This window comes from Odontomachus brunneus, unplaced genomic scaffold (genome assembly GCF_010583005.1).
Source record: "Odontomachus brunneus isolate Ranch 3 - 2012 unplaced genomic scaffold, Obru_v1 Obru_scaffold_065, whole genome shotgun sequence".
Lineage (NCBI taxonomy): Eukaryota > Metazoa > Arthropoda > Insecta > Hymenoptera > Formicidae > Odontomachus > Odontomachus brunneus.
This window is the reverse complement of record NW_022639515.1, coordinates 795,019-816,423: the sequence shown is the minus strand read 5'-3', so window position 1 is coordinate 816,423 and position 21,405 is coordinate 795,019. Positions and strand designations below refer to the sequence as shown.

Sequence of the window (21,405 nt, the reverse complement as noted above, 5' to 3'; positions counted from 1 at the left end):
ATATATATATATATATATATATATATATATATATATATATATATATATATATGAATTTATTATATAAATTCTAGAAACTGAGAAAAAATATGTACAAAATAAAAAAAATACTTATTCAATAGGCACTAATAACATATTTACTAACATAAAATATTTTTTTCAAATAAGAAAATATACATTTTCTTCAAAGCTTAGCTTTTCATGAAGACAGTTGTTGATTTTATTTGAGTAAAGGCATTTAGAGAGGAAGAAAGAGAGATTTACAAGCAAATGTGTTATTATTAGAATACCCACCGAATAAAAATATTTTTTATTTTTTAGATATTTTTCCTTTTAGTATACGTTAATGTATTTCTATGTAAATGTATTCAATAGCAATTTTCTAATATTTCAGATCCTAAAATACAAATAGCACGAATGGAATGAAAAGATAGTGAATTCTATTGCAGAATATCGATTTACTTCTCGAGAGAAAGATTACCGAGTGCTATAGTAATTTTCTCTATAAAATTCTGCCCGTGTGATTTTCCACGCTGATAATTTCTCTAGGGAGATACTGTTGAAGAAAAAGAACTGTGCGCGTCGCGTGTAATGCGGTCAATTATTATACGAAACAAATGGACAGGCCGTTTCCTTCGGACGTATCTGAGAACGCGTACGCGAGGATAGTGGTCGCAATGCAGCCCGCCGTCGACACGATCGCGTCGATGATGATGGGACTGCCGTTCGCGAGTGCCGGCAACCTCATCATAGAGCGAGGTGTCATTTCGAGTTCTCGTCTTCGTCATCCGGCCGGGAACCGGTTCCGACACCGGCGTTGTCCCAAGTTCATTGATTCCCGATGATCCGGGAGGGCTTCCTGCCAGCCGACGGCCGTAAAAGCGACACGACCGCGTCTCTCACTTTAGCCTTTTATCGTTACCACCTTAATATCCCGCCTCTGGCCGCCTAATGAGCCCTCGTGAATTAAAGAGGAAGCGTATTCGAGGCGAGTGTCCATTCAATTCGCCACTCAACGCTAATCGGAATCGACGACTGAGGACGGAGACGCCGTTTCACCGGAGAAAATTATTCATGTACTCGCGAAACGAGGAATATTTATGTCGCCGGGCGTTCATCACGCCTGAACTCGTCGCTACGACCTGGAAACCAGTCGACCTGACATGTTTTTACAGCGGGCTAGAATAAAAAAACCAGATCGCGGACTGATATCCGCTGAATCGGTCGTCTAGAGTAGGATACACGTGACTCGACTGGTACGACCAAAACGCGGGATATTTGTGTGTCGCGCATATAATATGTAACTCTTTGAATATACAATATTTTGGGAGCCAAAAATTTGCACGGACTCGAATTCTCTTTCGTTAACGGCTCGAACATCTGTTCCTGGCACGTCCCGTTGAGTTTACTATGTAAAATTTAGCAGGCGTGGAAACATTTACTTTCTACGCGGGCAAAAACGTAAGCGTGGACTCCTCAGGATATTGCCGTCGTAAGTCTCGGTACCGACGCATCATAAAGTTGATCCTATCCTTAATCTTTCTCCCGACGTGAAGATCCTCGAGATCGCGATTCGACGGGCGATAATCTCTCGCGTTTACACGCTTGACGAGAAAACGCGATGCATTAATTAGATCCGTGTATGTTGTTAATTGATAATGATCAGAAACTTTTCTCGAACGTACACTGATTTAATAACCCGTGTCAGAAACCGAACGATACGTTCACAGCGCCTCGTAATCCATGTGGCGACCGACAGAGCACGGAAATTCTGTGTCAAGGATCGCGCGGGCAAAATAGAAGAAGAAAACGACGAGTGTAGCGACGCGACGGGCGGGGGTCGAGATCAATAAAAGTCAGGTCGTCGCTCGAGGGACAAACGATCGCGTCCACATCGACGTCACCCCCGCAGCCCCCTGAGCGAGCGCGAACTGAGCTCTCGAGGAAACGCGCAACAATAGATCGGAAAATAAACTCGCGCGCGCGCTCAGCGTCGAGAAGACGGATGTTCACAAACAGCGTTTGCTTCGCGGGCGTGAGCATTTGCGTCAGCCCACAAGGAGAGTATCGGGACCGTTGAACCATGACGCGCGTCTATATTTCATACCCGACACCGAACGGCGAGTTTGAAGATCGGAGAGGAGGTGCCGCGCAACGGTAACGAAAAAGCTTTGATGTCGGCGCGCATGAGCGTGTGTACGCTCGCAATTACGTATGTGGGTCACGTCTACGGAGAGACCGGCCACCCACGTGAGCGACCGCGCGAGGTAAGACCTCTAATAAGAGAGGAGAGCTCTCTCGCCTACTTATATAAAATTTCGTGACACTTCACGCGACTTGTGTGTGCGAACGCCGCCACCGACATCTATGCGATCGCAATAATAAAATAATCGTAATTCATTTTGCTGGAACGGTGAATTCACGGAGCCATGAACACGTCCACGCGTCTCTATTGATGAGAAAAAAAATGATCTTCATGCTTTCATGATTTCCCCCCTAACCCTTTCGCTATCAAATTTATTCTTTAAAAAAAGTGCAATTACTTGATACTTTCACTTTATTAATATAATATAATTTCAGTAAAAAAATGTTTGGTTAATGTTAATTAAATGTTAATTAAATGTTTGGTGCCAAAGAGACAGATCTGGAACACTAATGTCTCACTGAGGTTTTTAGGACACATTTGTCTCAACGGTAATAAATAGAATCATGTATTTTGAATGCCAAAGGAGCTGTTTATTCAATTGAATAAGGTTATTATTACACTTGGCGGAAATATGTCCCGTTGGTAGCGAAAGGGTTAAACGCCAACGATGACCCCAATCGGTGTATATCGTCCAATACAATTAATTGATATTTTGTGAGTGTTTTGTGCGTCAAAGTTAGATACTGAAACAATATTTCTGCACTGTAGAAAAAATAAGCTAAAAAATGTTGAGATCACGACCTCACTTCGTTGTTTATGCCCCACAAGTTCATCCTGTCGTTTAAAGGTTGATAGATAACACTCTCATTTGTAAGTTACACCGCTAGTTGTGAGAAGCGACGTGGTACTAACGGCCCCGACGGAGACAACCAGGACTATCCGACGCGAAAACAATTTTTAGAAACGCGCGCGATTTATTTGCGTAACGCGCAAATTGGATTGACTCGCCCGGGCTCGCGCGAAAACACGCGGAAACGGCGTGACTCCAAGTGGGGTTTGTTCGCGCGACAACGCGCGACCACGTGGCGAAATTCGGCAAAGTGACCACGCGTCGCGACGCGACGCGTCCACAAATGGCGCGGCCGATGGTCCATGGTCGTAACCAACCCCACCACGGTGTTGGTCGAGACCGACGAGGCTTCTCCAAAAATAGGACGACGACGACGTCCTCGTCGACGACGCCGACCAGAGGAGAGGGACCGACGACGACGGTGCGCCTTGGACGTCGCGGCGTTCAGCAGTTCGTGGGGCCTGCGCCATTTCCACGCAGCGCGTGTCTCGCGTGCAGATCGATCTTCGAGAAATAACAACCGTACAATGATACACGGGCGTTTTCGCGAAAATTGATAGTCCTCACCGCGACAATTTTGTCCTTGTGCGACAATTTTGAAAATAAAAGTGCACGATTAGACAGCTGCCGAATTCTTTTACTCAAGATTTTGTTGGTAATTGACTCTCACAAAATAACATCAAGCGGCTCCCGAATTATTGATGTAAATTTTAATTAATTTTCGATAACTACCTCAAAATTATGTAAAAACCACGTTAAAAGTAAAAACCAAAAAGAGAATGATAACTAACAATAAGTGTGATTTAATAAGTCTTAAATTAATTGATAATACACCGAGAAAAAAAATATTTATCTGGTGGGACTGATGACATATTATATTTATATTTTATATACGTATACTAATATAAAATATTTTTCAAATAAGAAAGTATTATATATTTTCTTGAAACCTGAGGTTTTCATGAAAGCAGTTGAAAGATTTACGTCTATTTAAATATGTTATAATAATACCTACTGAATAAATATTTTATTTTTTAAATATTTTTTTCTCTCTTAATATACGTCCAATGCATAAAATTCGCGTATCACCGTTAGAAACAAATATAGTAATATCAATATCATTTTGACAAGGATAGATTTGAATAATCGTTCAATTTTCAATCCTTCAATTTTCACATGAAGGCGTATATCCAATTTTGGTGAAATATTTCATTGGAGTAAAAGCTTGATAAAATGTGTGCCTCTGCCTCTCGTGCCTTCTCTTTACTGTCAATTTTGTGAATTCGTTTTAACTCTAAGCGCTGCCGTTGTGGTCGCGTGTGCAATCAACGTACGAAACTAATCTATCAGTACGCCCATGAAAATTCACGTCGCGGTGCGACATCAAAGGTATTTGCGCCCACGTGTATCGAGCTGATCGTCCTTTCGCAAAAATCGACGCGAGCTTAACGCTAATGCACGTGGCGATCGGAGGCAAGGCTATTTATAATCCAGACACCGTTCAAGCACACGGCGGTGCCAGAAATAACAAATCTCGAAGTCGTAGGTCACGCGAATAAGACGAGTATGGAGACGACGACGCCTACCTTGATAGACATTAGCTGACGTGTTCTGATACGCGCGCAAAATAAGTGAACGAGAAACATTACGAATAACAATTAACGACGCGTAATTTCGTCACCCTTTGCCAATGAACAGAAATGGAAAATGATTGTCTGTTTCGGGACGACAATATCGTTAAGAGATCATATCCTGCTCTCTGCGGGTAAGATAAAAAATATGAAATATTTTAAACATAAAAATTAAAGAGTTTTAAATATTTTGCATCAATAATCGCGCTTGGCTCTTATTTATCGCTACTCTTATTTGTATACAGAGCCTGTTTACACGTACTGGAAAGATATATAGCTTGGCTAAATGAAGAATAATGTCCTAATTTTCCTACAAGACCCCGAGTTTTCCCCCGGTAACAATTTCCCGCACAGTCGATCGCTCAGAGAAGTTCAACACTGTAAAGAAAGGAGATCGTACGTAAAGCGATCCGTGTGGGAAGACGGTATTTTCACCCGCGCTGAAAAATACAACACCGGAAGAGGCTGGGCGGCCAAGAAAGTTCCCGGCCTGTTCGGCCGCGCGCACAGGGCAATTGTGATGTCGACCAATTAAGCCACGGCCCACGCCCGATTTTTCATTTCGCTGGTGCTCGAGCCTCTTCCGCATCGATAACATCTTCGTCATCCCACCCCCGAATCATTCCGCGCGGACGTTGCGCGTTTGCACAGTTGCAATTTTCTCCGTCACGAAACGCCCGACTCTATGTTCCTTTTCTCGTGATAATACTATTAACACCCAAGAAAATGTAAACTTATTCTCAGCGAAATCCTTTTATGTATGGCCTCAAGAGGATTCTCATGAAAACCAAAATGAAAAGGAAAATTTTCTAACCAAAAAGACAAAGAACCCTAGTTGTAAGGTGCTATTTTCTATAATTCTATATTCCAAGCGAAAACTCTTACAAAAATAGTACTTCTCTTCTAACAAAGTAAACTATTTAACTGGAAATCTATTAGATACTCCAACTTTTTTCCTCTCGAACCAAGAGGAAGGAATGTGTTTATTTGAAGCAGAATGTCTTTTCACTAGGAGAAATTTCTACTAAGAACAGGACTGTCGACAAAAGATAAAATCTTCCTTCAATTTTAAGAATATCGTGCTTAGAATATTTTCTTTTCAAAGACAAAGCTAAAAATAAAATTACATTTTTTTGGGTGAACGAATATCAAAACGTCTTTATTATTAATTTGAAAACACACTGAGAAAAAATACTTGATATTTGTACCTATAATCACGTAGAGAAATAATTGCTCTATAATTATTCAAAGTATAAATGTAGCATATATATAAATTATGGTTGAGAAATATCTATTTTTTTTTTAAATTCCACTATAATATTAATGATAATAACCTTACGTGCATAATACTACTGCCATTGTCGTGTCAAAGAACAAAAATGTGGTTGAGATCAAGAATAATTTCAGGTGGATGAACCATTTTTTTCTCTCAGTGCAGGTATAAAGATGAAACTGTAATCGTAAAAATGTTGATATATTCTCCCTTTGAAAAGGGAGAATATATCTGTAACATCCGAGCACTTCTCTGTGGAAAATATCGCTGCTCGCGGAAGTGTGACGCGGAAGACGAGACAAACGTCTCGGGTCATTCGTTGAGTAATTACACGGTATTATCTATTAGCCGCGGTTGTTAAGCCCACGACCAATGACCCTCCTCCGTTCAATCGTACAACTCGTCTAGCGTAACCAGACAGGATATCGTATACCCCCGCGAATGCCGATTGTACGCAGCAGCTCGATCAGAGTGTCTCGTTGTTCCACGCACGAAAACGACCAACGTTGATCCGGCAAAGGGACAGGATATCTTGAAAGAGTCTTGTTGATGCTCGCGAAGCATTCGCCCGAGTATGCGCCAAGCGTACAAGTTTCGTCGAATATGTGAAAAGTACTTATGGTGAAACTTAATGGTTTCTTTCATGAGGAAACGCAGTATGAGCGCGACGTGTTATTAGGCAGTCAACAACTTATTTCTCATCACCGGCGATTCCAAACGTCGGCTTAACATACCGCGAACACACCTCACGCGGTGTGTGCTCGCAGCCACCCCATTAAACAGCTGTTACGCGAAACGCAAAAAAAAGGAAGTGTCTTTGCGCGTCGCAATCTTTTTTCTCCTTCCTTCTTTCTCCATCTCTCTCTCTCGTCATTCTTACGTCGCTGCGAAACCAGTTTCATTTATCAGAGATGCAGACTTACCACATGGCCTGAACGGATACCGGCTTGAAGATGTGTTGACGGCCGCAAACGCTGACCTTGAAACCCCTGGAAAAGAAGAAATCTGGAAGTGAGATCGTAATGGCCTTTAGGAACCACGACGTGTCGGGCGAGGTTGTCCTTATATAGAGCGTGCCGCGCGCGCACGTTACTATCGAAGGACTATTTCACGAATAATCGAGGCTGCTTCTCTACTTTAGGGCATTCCCGCCGATTCAGTTGCCTAATTTACAAAGAATGGGATCCTTCGGCTTTTACGCGCGTCGAGTCCCAGGAACACGGATACGTGCTCGTCGAGAGAGCACGTATGCAAATCGACAATTGCAATAGTGTCACACGTCTTAGTTGTTTTTTTTTTTTAAAACGTGTTAATTGTCCTTTTTGGGTCAATGGATTTAACCACTTTACCCTGGGATGGACAAGTTCGTGTGATTGTGAGTGAGTAAATGTGTAAACGTATGTGTGTGTACAAAATAATTATTTTACTTACTGATTCTGGTTGTATTGATTCTTTCTTTAAGAAATTTTTAAATTATTTTGAAGTCCTTCTCGTACTGTAGTTACAGAGAGACTGAAGAGCTTAGGATCGGACTTAAGAGGTTGGTGAAGATTTGGGAATATGAGTAAAGTGTAACGTGACGCTTAGGTCAGGGGATATGTTAGGAAAACAAACCTTTTATCTATCCAATAACTTATTTGCGATTTTTAATGTTTTATCTTAGTGATCCAATTGTTATGTATATTATTTGTATTTTATAAGTTTAATTAATTATAAACTGACTGATTGATTGACTGATTCCTTGTCTCTAGCCTGATTTCTTGTCTCTAAAGGTATGTGGGCAGTCGCACCCGTTTTTATAGGCAGGTGGCGAGATACCCCCGCGTGAGTTCTCACCACCTTTTAGTAGAAGGGGAAAAATGCTTCTCACAACATGTGAGTAATAATCAATAGTAAAATTTTGACACCTTATTATCAGTCCATTGTTCTTTGACCACCCAGGGCATTTATTGCATTCCTGGTGGTAACAGAAGGTGCACTTGGTCGAACTGAAGAGAAGTTACGTCGGACATAACAATAACAATCAAAACTACTTTAATAACATTAATCTCTAGGAAATTTTCTCCTTTATTATTTCTTGCAAAGGTCTCTCTCTCCAGGATTATACGTTTGTATGCATTCTAATCTCCTTTCGTGAGAAAGAGGTCAACATCGATCTACCTGATCAGAAGTTTATCCCAGCTCTTGATCAGATCGATCCCAATCAGTTATCTGGTTTGCACACCGAAAAGAAAAATATTTGAAGAATAAAAAATATTCATTCGGGAGTATCAATAATATATTTAGTTAAATCTAAATTCTTTTGTTACTAATATTCATCAAATAAATACTCTTCATTTCTTAGATATATTTTCTTTCAATGTACAAGATGATGCAATATATCTCGAACTCTAATTACCAATAAGATCTTAATTATTAATAATTCTTATTATTAATAAGATTCTGCTTTCCACGCTGTTACACATTAAGAAAAAATTTTTAGTATGTATAACTTACATAAAAAAATAATTACTATAAATTATAGTTAAGAAAATTATTTTTTATCAAATTGTATTATAAATGTTAGTGATAATAGCCTTTCGTGTTAGACCAAAAAATACAATTAAAGCCAAAAATAACTATAATTGTACTTAGATCAATCTTTTTTTCTCTCAGTACACTCATCAGGATCTGATAACATCACTTTATACAAAACAGCTCTAGAAATTATTTTTATGGTTCTGATCATGGCTGATCCCATGATTAATCAGTTGTCTGGTTTATAGAGATGATGTTACCGAGTCCTGATAAGTTGTCCGAATCCTGATATATAACGCAACGTGATTATTAACACTTCATCAATATAAGTATTTTTAATAATTAAGATTTTATAATTAGATAATTAAGATTTTAATAATTAAGACCTGATAACCTAACCTTACACACCAAATAAGTGATTAGAATCAATCTGATCAGGACCATGGGATAAATTCCTAGTCAAGAGATAACTGACCAAGTTGAGATTGGGATCAACCTGATCATGGGCAAAGTTCCTAGTCGGTCACACACTGGACGGTCAAAGTCGCAATTTCGCCGCTCGAGCCGGGCAGTCGGCGTTACGCAGGCGAGAGTGAAGCGCCTTCTAAACTGCAACGGTAATGCAATTCTCGCGGTTACGACACGGGAAGAGGAGCGCGTATTCAGTACAACCATTAATTACGCATTATGTAAAAGAGATCGCGCGAACATCGCGATTCGCGTATCGCCGCCGTAATACGCGCCAGCCAGATTTCCGGGAAATCGTTGCCGATCCCGTGAATCGTCTCTTCCAGAGAGAAACGGTACCATTCGCGCCCAGTCATCGTTACACATACGCACGATCGCTGTGCGAGGTATTGTCCGAGAGAGGCACAGCGCGATCGAGTCCAATTAAAAAGAGCAAAAGAGTCGGTATCACCTTCCTGCGATCGCCGAACGAATATTGATCGCTCGCCAAATCGCAATAAGACCGCGCAAAGAAACCGTAACACGTAACGGCGTCGCGTGAACCGCGATTAAAATTCACGCATTACGTCACACGCGGATAAATTGCAGTTGCGTAAACGGCCAAACTGCAAGGAGGGAAGGAAGGAGGGAAAGGACTGTCGAAGTGCGCCGCAAGCGTTGAGCGCAATTTCGCGAGATCTCGCTCGCACCGTTCGAAATTCGGCCATGTTGCGTGCGTGAACAACAACGCCAGTGCAGATTCGCCGACTGCCCTCCTTCTCCCCTTCCCATCTCGAGCAGCAAAAGGGACGGAAAAAAATGCAATTCTCCCGCCGAAATTACCCGGCCGGTGGACCGTTATCGCCCGGATCGTAAAACGAACGCTCCCCTCGCCCCTCTGCCGCGTAAGCAACGGCGCAACCTTCCCCGGGCATCTCTCCTCTCGCTGCTCTCCCGCTTTCGGGTCATAATTCGCCCCACTCTCTTTCTCTCGTCGATTACAGTTACCCTCTACGCACACACATTCCGCGAACGAATTTTACGACGGCCAGCCCGCCCTCCTCTGCTTCCTCGAGGCATATCGATCGCAAAAATCGGGCCGCGATCGTGAACGCAGGAGTTTGCTGAGCTTGACCTTCTGACACGTGGGCGCACCTTGACCCTCCGATAGGCGCAGACTTATTTTGTAATGCAAATAGTCGCATTGTGTCTCAGAGGTACGAGCCAATTTCTTTCGTGAACATAATTAGAAAATGTTCATGTTTATGATGTCTGATGTATCTACAGTATTTTCACATACGTATATATTATGAAAAGAATGTTTCTTGAGAATGAAACAGATTATTCTCCAACTGCAATAACAGAGCACTAACGATTGTCGAAAGCTGTGGAGGATGCACAGAGATATATACAGATGCATACACAGAAAAGAAAGATATGATGCACATAACAGAAATATTTAGTTGTGAGCAGAATAGTTGCGTCATTCTCTAGTTATCTTTGTGCAATGGTAATGCGTATGGAGTTGACATGACTCAGTTGCTGTCGCACGTCAATTACATCGATGTAGTTGCGCGTGACCTGGTTGTAGCAACCAGAAATCGATTGCTCTGTGGTCGCAGCAACCACATAATTAGTCATTTCGTATTTCCACTATTAATCTGGTTGGCACAACCAGATTTATATGCGGACCAATCACATTCCCGTGTACAGATACGTACGGATACATATATAAAATGTTGGAAACTTGAAATACGAAATTGTGTGAATCAGGTACTGCGCCTATCGAAGAATTAAAGCGACGATAATAACGCCGCGACTGAACGTTTCCTGAACTTGAGAAACTAATTAGACTCCAGATGATATAATGAAGTTTCGAATTAAAGTTTCAGCGACGAATCTTAAGTGACGTTTAACTTTGCACGGACAAAAGGAAAATGAAAAGCTTCCGCTACACTTTTCGTGTTACGATCATATTGCAGGCATCTCTACGTGCGTTTCAGGGGAAAAGGACGGTGGAGTTCAATCTGACGGCTTAATCTGCTTAATTGCCACGCAAGGTCGATTGCAACGACGTGGATTAGCATCGCGTAACCGCAACGCCACGCGGATTCCGACGGAGTACGCGAAAGCCCACCACTCGAATCGCGCATTACGGCAAACAAATGCGACCTCTCTCGCAACATTCATTATCTCGCGCGTCATTTAATCTGCTTTCCGCCAACGACACGTACGATTCTCTCCGTAGCACTTCTCGGTTACGCTCTACGCTTATATCAATAGAACCACGTCAATATATATCGAGTGGAACCGGTGAACCGCGACCGTTACGGCATTGAACGTGTTAACTAAATTCCCTGTACTTGTGCGTACACGCGCGTAGCTGGAATCGCAAAAAGCCGAGGGAGAGGGGCGGCAATTCGCTAACTCGAGGTTAAGTAATCCGGACTGTTGCCGCAACCGGCATATGCGGCGCAATAGTGTTTCAAATCGACCGATCGAGAAAGCGAGTGACGTATCGCGCGTCTAATGCGCGAAGAGGAACTCTCGCGGGTTCGCGACAGCCACGACGAGAAGAGGAGGAGGAGGAGGAGGAGAAAGATGAGGAGAAAGAGGAGAGAACGGAGGAGGAGGAGGTGGTGGTGTAGAGGAGAGGAAGAGGAAGATGAAGAGAGACGATCGTGTCCGCGCCCCGAGGGTCATCGACATCGTAGGAACGCGAGCTGACTGACCCGTTCGCGCTCATTTTCTTTTCCTACCCGGTCCTTTTCTTTCCTTTTCCCTTCGCCACGCATCGGCCTGTCAGTCCGTCCATCTGTTCATTCGTCTGTCCGTCCCTTTATCGCTAATTTCGCGAGAATTGCTCGTCCGACCGGACGAACAACGCCGAGCGCGCGTCGCCCAGTCAATGTGCTCTCGCGTGGGTGAACTTTTTGCCGACGACCGGGAAAAAGCCTCCGACGGAGTTCCGGTCTCCTCTTTACGCGCGAGACAGAGCTTCCTAATCACGCGAAAAACTGCGAGAGAGAGCGAGAGCGAGTGAGAGAGAAAGAGAGAGAGAAAGAAATATGCATTTATTGTCGCTCTAGAGCAACCTTTAAGAGCGTTATTATAAAAGCGGAAAAAACATTTTGCAAAAAAACAGAAAAGGAACAAAGATCAAGGGAACGTACTTGCAAGAAGAAAGGATAATTCTAACGTTGATTTTGCTTGATATATGCAAAGGTTTCCTGTCTAAATATCTAAAAAGAGGAAGAGAGAGAGAGAAAGAGAGAGAGAGAGAGAGAGGGGGGGAAAAGAGGTCATGCGAGAACCTAGACGAAGAGTGCGGCGCGTCGTTGATATGAAAATTCCACGGTCATTAACTCGTAGAGCGCGAATATATCCCTGTCGGGGACCTCAGGCGTCTCAACTGTCATGCCAGAAAGCTTTCGCTGGAAAGCTGTTACACGAGCTCAACAGTTGGAGAGGCTATCGACGACGACAAAGACGACGCGTCCTTAAATTCACGTTGATAAACGATCCTCGCCACGATTCCGTTCCTTTCTGCAAACCGGCTCGGAGCAGTCCTCCCCTCAGGGAGAGGACAATTATTTCGAGAATGCGCGACGCTTGTGCAATTTTTAACAAGTCCTCAATTACTGTAGTTCTCTCGTCGAATCGCGGTTTAATCGATACAAGTCCGAGTAACTCCTTGGCTTTCTCCGTTTACACCGTGGTTGGATTTATCGAGTAGCTTTAATTGATCGAAGAAAGTCGGCGAGTCGACTCGAGCGCCGTTTATCGATTATTGAAACTGTCTTGAACAATGATGGAGTCCAAGATATACCGGGGAATATCGTCGTGTGTCACGCCAGAGATAGCCTCCCTGTCAGATCAAAGGTCCGCTGTAACGCGTTTCGTCTCGCATTGGTATTCCCCGACTTAATTGTCGATAAGTCAATGTTAATGAGACACCCCGGTGAAGATTCACCGCGTGATTCACACCGTGATCCCGGCTTATTGCGATACGGTAGTAGACAACCGTGCAGTAACGCTTCGACTCCGTGCCGCGATTTCGCAAGTTATGTCGCGACCTTCCGTCGTAACCTTGGTACTCACCTGTCAAGTACCTTGCCCGAACGCGTGTGCCTTACGGTAACGCGCTCCATTTTCTTACGCGAGAGAGAGAGAGAGAGAGAGAGAGAAAGAGAGAGAGAGAGAGAACGGTGGCGACCTTCGCATTTATCTTTACGAAGGTAGTATCGCATATTATATCGATATGCCGCAAACGAGAACGAGCGATCGACTGCGGGATCTCGCGGCATAAATTTGCAGAAAACGCACCGATATCAACAAAGAAACACAGCTTCTGTTTATTTACGAGTAAATAAATTTCCCTCCTCCCGAAAAAACGTTGACAAGCGCACATACGGCGTAAAAAAATTAATGCATCGTATATCGAGAGAAAAATATCTAGAAATAAGAAATACTAATTCTATGGTGAATACTAATAACATATATGTTTATCACATAATGTAAATTAATTAATTACATGTCATAAGCTAATGTAATGAAATATTTTTCAAATAAGAAAATACACATTCTTTTGAAAATGTAATATGTTTTTTACGAAAGCAATTGTATATTTTATTCAAATAGAAGAATTAAGACTTAAATAACTGTTATCAATGCCCATTAAATATTTTTTGTGAAAGCATTTGTGTATCCTATTCAAATAAGAGAATTTAGATATAAATAACTATGTCATTAGTATCCACTGTAAATATTTTTTTCTTTTTGAGACATTTTTCCTCTCAGTGCGTATATTCCGACATGTCGCTTTCACAAGCGTGCGAGGAAAAGGCAACCATCAAGTCGAATTGCGAGCAAGAACGAAAGGGAAAAAGGATAACAACGGCGTGCGCTTTAATGCGATCGAATTGGGTTTGATAATGAAACGTCTTCGGCCGGGTCGATAGCCCGATGTAAAGAAGGAAGGTATGAATTTAGTTTCCTCGCGATAAAAGCTGCGCGCTCTTCGAAAACGCCGGAGAAAGGTGGAGAAAGCACGTGGAAAGGACGGGTAAGCGTCTACTACGCGTAGTGCATTGTCTACATCGATTACAGGTAAAAAGACAACGCGCCCGGGCAACGGTCGGTCTATACTTAGACGTGGATAGACTACCCGCCGTTTACGACGCGTACGTACAATACGCGCCCGCTGATACTCTCCTTTCGTTTCACGTAGCGTGTACGCCACGTTCGACTAATTATCGGCGCAACGGATTTAGCGCGAGCGTGTGGCGAGCCGTGGCAGTGAGTCACTTTAAAGCGGAGAGAATTGGACTAGTCGGCAGGTCGTGTTAGAAAGTGGCCGCCGCCGCTGCTTGGTTACTAATGCGTCTCAATGATATTTGTTGATCGGTCAGGTTGCCGGATATAAAATAGCACGCGTGTTATTACGTCTGATTCATCGGGGGATTTCGATCGAGCGAGATGTAGAGGCGCGCAGCGCGCAAATATTTCCCCGGTCGCGAAGTCTCTCGTCGATTCGTCCTTGGAGAAGAATGAACAGATCGCGCATGTTGGATTCTTCCTTCGCGCTGAGAGCAAGTTCTACAAAGCGCAATTACAGTCTTCTCTTGTGAGATCTTGAAACATTCGTGAACAATAGAGCTTTCTAACATCGAGAGAATATTATAGTTCTCCCTTCTTCGTATAAACTCTTTTCGAACTATGTTTTTAATACACTGAGAAAAAAATGTCTAACATTTGGAACTATATAATCTCAAAGAGATATAATTACTCAAAGAAACATAATTAATATATATAATTATGATCAAGAAAAACATTTTTTAAATTAAATTCTACTATAATCTTAGTGTGTGTAATATATATATAGTTACTATTTACTTCTATAAAAAATATGGTTAAGATAAAAAATAACTATAATTTTAGTTAGATCAACCATTTTTCTCTCTCACAAGTAAACCTACCCAAAAGTTACACTCCGATTTCTTCCTAATTTGGCACAAATGTAGAAATACAAAAAATATTTAGGTCATATTTTTTTATTTTGGCCCACTTTGAGTTTTATACTTATAGCTTTTTAATATTCTCACTCCTATCATCAACAAGTGCAACAAAAATGCATAACAAATAAAACTGAATACAAAATATAGGCATTTTTGGTTAGCTGATTATGAATATGAAGTCAAATATGTAAAATTATTTGTATAAATAATAAAATGTTTAAATAAAACATGTAAAAAGTTGAAAAAAAATTATTTATACAAATAATTTCTCTGTTTCAAAGAGATTTGAACCATTTTTTACTAATTTAGAACAGATTTGAAATTTGAGATTTGAAATTTCGGTTGGAATCTTGGCTAAAGAAATTTAGAATGGTTCGTGTTTCAGTTATGCCAATTTTGTTAAAATTTTAATTAAAATTGCTGGATTTCTCTCTCTCTCTCTCTAGGTTTAGCCCAGATTCGAACCATTTATTACTAATTTAGCACATTTAAAATACACTAATTTAACTAATACACTAATTTAAAATATTTCGGTTGGAATCTCGGTTAAAGAAATTTAGAATGGTTTGTGTTCAGCTATGCCGATTTTGTTAAAATTATTAACTATATCTTTTTTTATTATTAATTATATCTTTTTTTAGTTAAAATTATTAATTATATCTTGTATTCAATTTTATTTTTTATGCATTTTTGTTGTACTCGATGATAAGAGTGAGAACATTAAAAAGCTATATACTATCCGTGACACTCAAAGTGGGCCAAAATAAAAAATATGATCTAAATATTTTTTATAAAATACTTTTACATTTGTGCAAATTAGAAAGAAATCGGAGTGTACCTTTTGGGTAGATTTACTTGTCAGTGTAGTGCAGAAATAGACTATCAGCAAGGTCTATCTTGCCAAAAAACATAGTAAATTTCAACTCATACAAATCATAACAACCTTTCTGATAACAGAAGCTTCTAAGATACAAATAGCACAAACAAAAGGACAGTAAATTATTGCAAAATATCAATGTTTCCTCGGTTACAAAATTCTACTGCAACTTTTGCTAAGAAATGTCCTCAGTTCGTTGGATTTTTAACAATTGGTAAGTTAAAATATCTAACATTATCACCTACTCCCTTCAGATAACTGTCTGATTCCACGTCTGCAAAATGACTGTCATTTCCTGACACCATAAAATTGTCGAGGAATTTTCCAGCAAGTCTCCAATACGATGAATTTGTATTCTATGTTTGTGTCTACGAGAGAGAATGGGCGGTCGGAGACGGGGAAAGTAAACATCCCGAGTGTCAATCAGTATTTGCGATTGAGAAAACGGAGACTGCGAAGTAAGTTTTTCCTTGTCATTGATTATAGGCATTAGTCGGCACAGTCGCAATAGAAAGTGTATTAAGACGTGTATGCGAAACAGTCCAGCGATGAGACCGACGATTGTTCTAACTGTCCGCGGCTCCAAGGAAGAAGGAAGACATCCGACGCCAGGGTCGCGCCACGCGGTGTGTATTACATACTATTGCACTTGCAGATGCACATTCACGCCGCGCATGACGTAAGCGGTGACGACGTTCGTCCAGCGTGCAGTTATTGTTCATGGACATTCGATCTTGTTTTATTTCACGATATTTTAGTGGAACATCACGAACGATCCATGATCGCGGATCAGAGACACGTGACGGAAGCAAATGGGCAAATAAACAACGCGACCACGTCGACAATTCTCGAGTTTATCAAGTGATATTCTACGGAAAAAAGTAAACGCGTAAAAATAAAATCGATATCAGTTTAGTGAAAAGTATCTTCAATATTATGAGAGAATTAGACATCACATATCATATAATATTATAACAGAATCAAATGTATAGAATCAAAACTATAGACGTTTCGTACGGAGTCTAAATGAGTTGAGAAAAATCTCGGGATATATTTCGAAGAAACGGATCGCTCGGCAATCAGTCAACGCGAGCGATGTTATATAAGAAATCATAAACAAGACGGAAAGAGTGGTATCCCCGCGTAAGTCTGTAATCACCGGGACGTGATAATTCGCAGTGCCGCGGGAATATTGCAGGAAGTAGTGAGATCATAATGGTCCCCGCCGAGTGAGAGCTGCACGGTAACAGCAATGACGAGACGAGAAAGAGAAGCGATCGCGCTAAGAGTTACTTACCCGTCGCCGTCGAGAGTGATAGCGGTGTCGGCCAAAACTCGCAGCACGAGACCGACGGTCGCCCTGGCATGGCAATCGATACCAAGAAGACAGCTCTCCTCGGCGTCCTGCCTGCCTGTGCACGAGACAACGACGAGATATCGCGTCCTTCCTGGATGCACCGACTCCAGTTTCACGGCCTGAAAGAAAAGCACAAATAGATCTCCGATTACTTCACGACAGTTTAAGGAGGTACCAAAGTAGATAACGAACTCGAAAGATGTCGATAACATAGAGTATCGATCGCCACTAACACAATCACGCTATCTTTTTTCTATTTCTTATACATACAGAACTTGTACGTATAGAACGTAAATGTGTATTGCTTTGCTTTACATTATTCAGCGAAAAACATAACCACGCATAAGCAGAGATCTTTTTGCAAACTTTTCCAATATTCTTAAACTTCTGAATTCAGATGCGAAGGCACAATCTTCTTCAAAATTTTTCTGCTTGAAGCATCTACACTTTCGACATGTACAAGCTGCGGAACTTTTGGGTTAGGCAAATATTATACTAACTGACAGTTTGAGATTTTAATTTTTTTTTCGTTTTGTCACATATTGAGCAATGCTCCCATTTATTTTTGCATGTACTTTCATTGCGTAAAAGCGCTTGTAATTCTATACAACTAATATGACGTAAACTTTGCAGAAAAATCTCAGCATTTTATCAGTGAAGTTTTCAGTTTTCATAATAATCTTACATGTATGTTACTACTATCATTTGTGTAAAATAATTAAAATATATGATAGGAAAAAGTAATTCTATAATTTTAACCAATCATTTTTCTTCTTTCAGTATAGGAAGTGTACTATCAAAGAATGTTTAATGTTTCTAGCGAAATGTTTTTTTAGCAACATGGATCTTATTAACAATCAATTTCTGCCCTACTAAAAGCATAGTAAAATCAAGAATTTATATTAAAAAGGAAAAGCATTATTCTCTTTGTGTGATGCCTATGATGAATGTCATATGGAACCGTCGTCTCATTTGCGACAATTTTGCAAGATTCGTCAAAGCGCGATTCACCGAATTCCTGTCGCGACGCCACGATCACTATCTTCCAGGGTTAACGACATTATAGGGAAGTGTTGTTACACAACCAGCTCATTGACTTCGCTTCCGTTGGAGCGGCTGCTTCCCGTTTGTATCTTGATATCGATAGTGTAATAATACAGTCTGCCTCCTCAATCTGCCCACTTTGCATATCACCTCGTAAAAGTAATTTTCTTTTAATCAATTACGCGCAAGTGCTAACAGATGCGCAGTGTCGAATCGCTATCAGCCATGCGCTAATATTCTTTATATATCACAGAAATATGAAATAAGACCGTCAGGCTCTTATTAGAGAACGATCAAATATTTTTATCGGGAAACAGAAAACAGATCGCGTTGCAGCGCGTTAACCTGTAACTGACGCCTGCAACTGACAATTGCAATTACCCTTTGTGGCGCGAAGCGAAGGGTTAACGAGAGAAATCGACGCGCGCGGCGTGCAGAACAGAAGACCGACCGGTCGGGCGCGCTCCATCGGAGAATTCCCAGGATGAAATCCCGCGTGTGAGATATTCCGACGGTTAAAGCGATCGGACGAAACGCTCGCAATAATTCGTTCGCTCGCTCGCTCGCTCGATTAAACGCGAGCGCGTATCACTCGCAGTCATCTCATTGCGATGGTTTAAAAGTTTCGCCGCGGATATACGCGCGCTCACGATGCTCCTGAGAGCGAACTGTTTAATTACTTTCACCTCATCGTCCCTTATCTTCCGCATCGGCCACCAGCGGCCAGAGGAAACCGCCTCGGAATGAGCGACACGAATTAACGGGAAATCATATAGATAAGACGAGAGAACGAGAAAAAGAGAAGAGCGGCCGTGAGCATTCGGCAGAGTTGCAGAAAGTCAGAAGCCAATCGCAACTCGCGTCGTTAGTCAGATGGTAGTCTAACATTTTTGTTTCTAAGAAAAGCGATTGCTCACTTTATCTTCTTTCTTTTAAGTTAAATGGTTATCTTCAACAAGGAATATTTTCTCGATAAATAGTCTTAGAATATACTCATGAAAAATTTCAGAAGATCTCATTATATTATGTATTCAAGAGAGGAAATTGTTCTCTTTATAAGGATATTACAAAACTTTATCTAAGGAAAAGTTGATTTAACTCGACTGTAGCAAGCAAGCCGAATTTTTTCTTTAATATTCCTGATTGAGATATTAAACTTACAATTTACTTAGAATGTATTTTGAATAAATTTGACGCTTATGGTGAAAATTCGTGATAGATTTGTGGGTATATAAACTTGTGAAATACTTCACAAAGAGAGAATTTTGTAATAAAAATTACTACAAAACTTTGTAACCGATAAATAGATCGATATTCTATAGTAATTCATTATCCTTTCATTTCATATATATCAATTATATTTGAGGAATTGAAGTATATTATTAAGACGCTTACTATGTTTCTAGCGAAATCTGCTATATTTCTAACAAAATTTACTAAGTCCCTTAGCAAGATAGGTCTTACTGTCTTACTGACAGTCTATTCTGCGACTATTAAAAACATAATAAAATTGAAAAGAATTTATATAAAAAAGGACTATAATATTCTCTCCGTGTTGAAACAAGTAACATTTATTTGAATGCAGTATGGATTTTTCTGCGTATACCAGCGCGAGTTCTGATTGGCTTTTGCTTTTTGTGTTCTGTCAAGATATGAATTCTCTCTTATGGCCCACGTATCTGATGGACACGATTTTTTAACGACTCGCGCGCTTTCATTTTGCGCGAGTCGACCGCGCGAGACTCGAGTGGTGCAAATGCAGCAACCGGGACAAGTGTCAGTCGCGTGGGTTTTTACAATGTGTAAAACGGCAATTAACGTTTCCGCGCGCGCGCGCGCTCTCTCAAGTATTCCAGCCGGGGCGATAACGCGATAAGAGACCGAGTTTCGTCGGCGAGCTTCGCGTATGTCCGCGCCGCCTGTAGCTGCGTCGTCCTCGCGGAGATTCTTTTCCCCATTTGGTAGCGCGGAAAAAAAAGAAGGAAAACGAGCGTTAATCGCGCACCGATGCGTTCGCGCGTAACGCGCGAAACGCACTACACACGGGAGTTAATAAATGATAAGTGCATCGCGTACGGTTATCTCTCGTGGCCAGGGCTAATTAAGCTTCATATATCAATGGCTCGAAACGGGTGCGCGATGTCTTTCTAGGATTTGGAGCGGAAAGAGGAAAATATATTGTGCGAGAGTTGATTCGTTCCCTTCTTCTTGTTTTTTTTCTATTACCTTCTTCTCGCCTCGAAAATAAATGACGTTAACTGTTCGCTACGCCAACCGATCCTCCTTTCATCCATTCTGCACACTGTTTCGCATGTAATTAACATTCTCTAAACGCATTCGAATGATGTTGATATATAGTGTGAACAGTGAAACGCTATGTTTAATTGAAGGTAGTTCTAAATAAATTAAATCTGAGTAAAAGTAATTAAACAAAATGTCGGTACCGACATACCGATCGTATGACCGACCGATTGAAAAGATCGGAATTACGAATAACGCTGAAGGAAGAGCTTGGAAAAAAGTATAAAATAAAAAATGTCGCGCTTTCGCGTTTCGTCTCGTCTCCCGCAATTTACATCCGACTATTAAGTGGATTTTTGCACAAGCCGGTTATCGCGCGCGTGTGATTAAATTTTCCGGCGAATATGCAGCCTTCGGAATATGCAGCGGAAATCCCCGCTTCCATCCGAAAGGAGGAAGTGGCCGATTAATGCATGCGACAGATATCGCAGTCACGATTCGCCGTTTCGCGCGCCGGTTCCGCCATTAATCATCGAGCGGAACGATTTCCCGATCGCAATTAATAACGCCACGATTACGCGATCCGCTCGCGTCCATGCGCGAGCTAGTTCGCGGGAGTGTCTTCGGAACAGGAGGCGCCGGCGAAATCGTAAAAACGACCGTCGCCCCGACGAGAGCGAGGAAACGGCGAAAGTCCGGGCGGAATCGGCGGAAAGGGAAAGGCGGAAAGTCGAGCTGACGGAAAAATCGGGGACCGCGGAGATGGTTAGATAAGTATTAATTATAATACGATAATAATTAGAGAACGTCGCTCGTTGACGTGGCGTTGTCCGTCGCGACTCGAAAGTCCCGCTCTCGTTGCTGCAATCTTACGAACAAGGGGAATGCACGATGAGATTCGTGCAGACTGTACTTAATAAAACTCGCGAGAGAGACCCCCGTGGTTTGCCGTCAAATTAATTTTAGTGCCAACGGGCGTTCGCACGCGAATACTCGCTCGCGTTA

At 41.5% G+C, this 21,405-nt stretch overlaps 1 protein-coding gene across 10 annotated transcripts in view; it reads right to left on the bottom strand.

The window, feature by feature from the left end:
• LOC116846523 (protein phosphatase Slingshot homolog 2) overlaps positions 1-21,405 on the bottom strand; it is a 160,858-nt gene that overhangs the window by 29,192 nt on the left and 110,261 nt on the right. For 9 of the 10 annotated variants that reach the window (XM_032820459.1, XM_032820457.1, XM_032820458.1 and 6 more), the window contains 2 exons: positions 17,056-17,234; positions 6,824-6,889 (listed from right to left, as the gene is read on the bottom strand). In XM_032820459.1, coding sequence (XP_032676350.1) covers positions 6,824-6,889; positions 17,056-17,234 — 245 coding nt within the window. Of the gene's footprint in view, positions 1-2,947; positions 5,732-6,823; positions 6,890-17,055; positions 17,235-21,405 lie in introns of those variants that run through there. The other variant, XM_032820467.1, reaches the window with a different exon arrangement.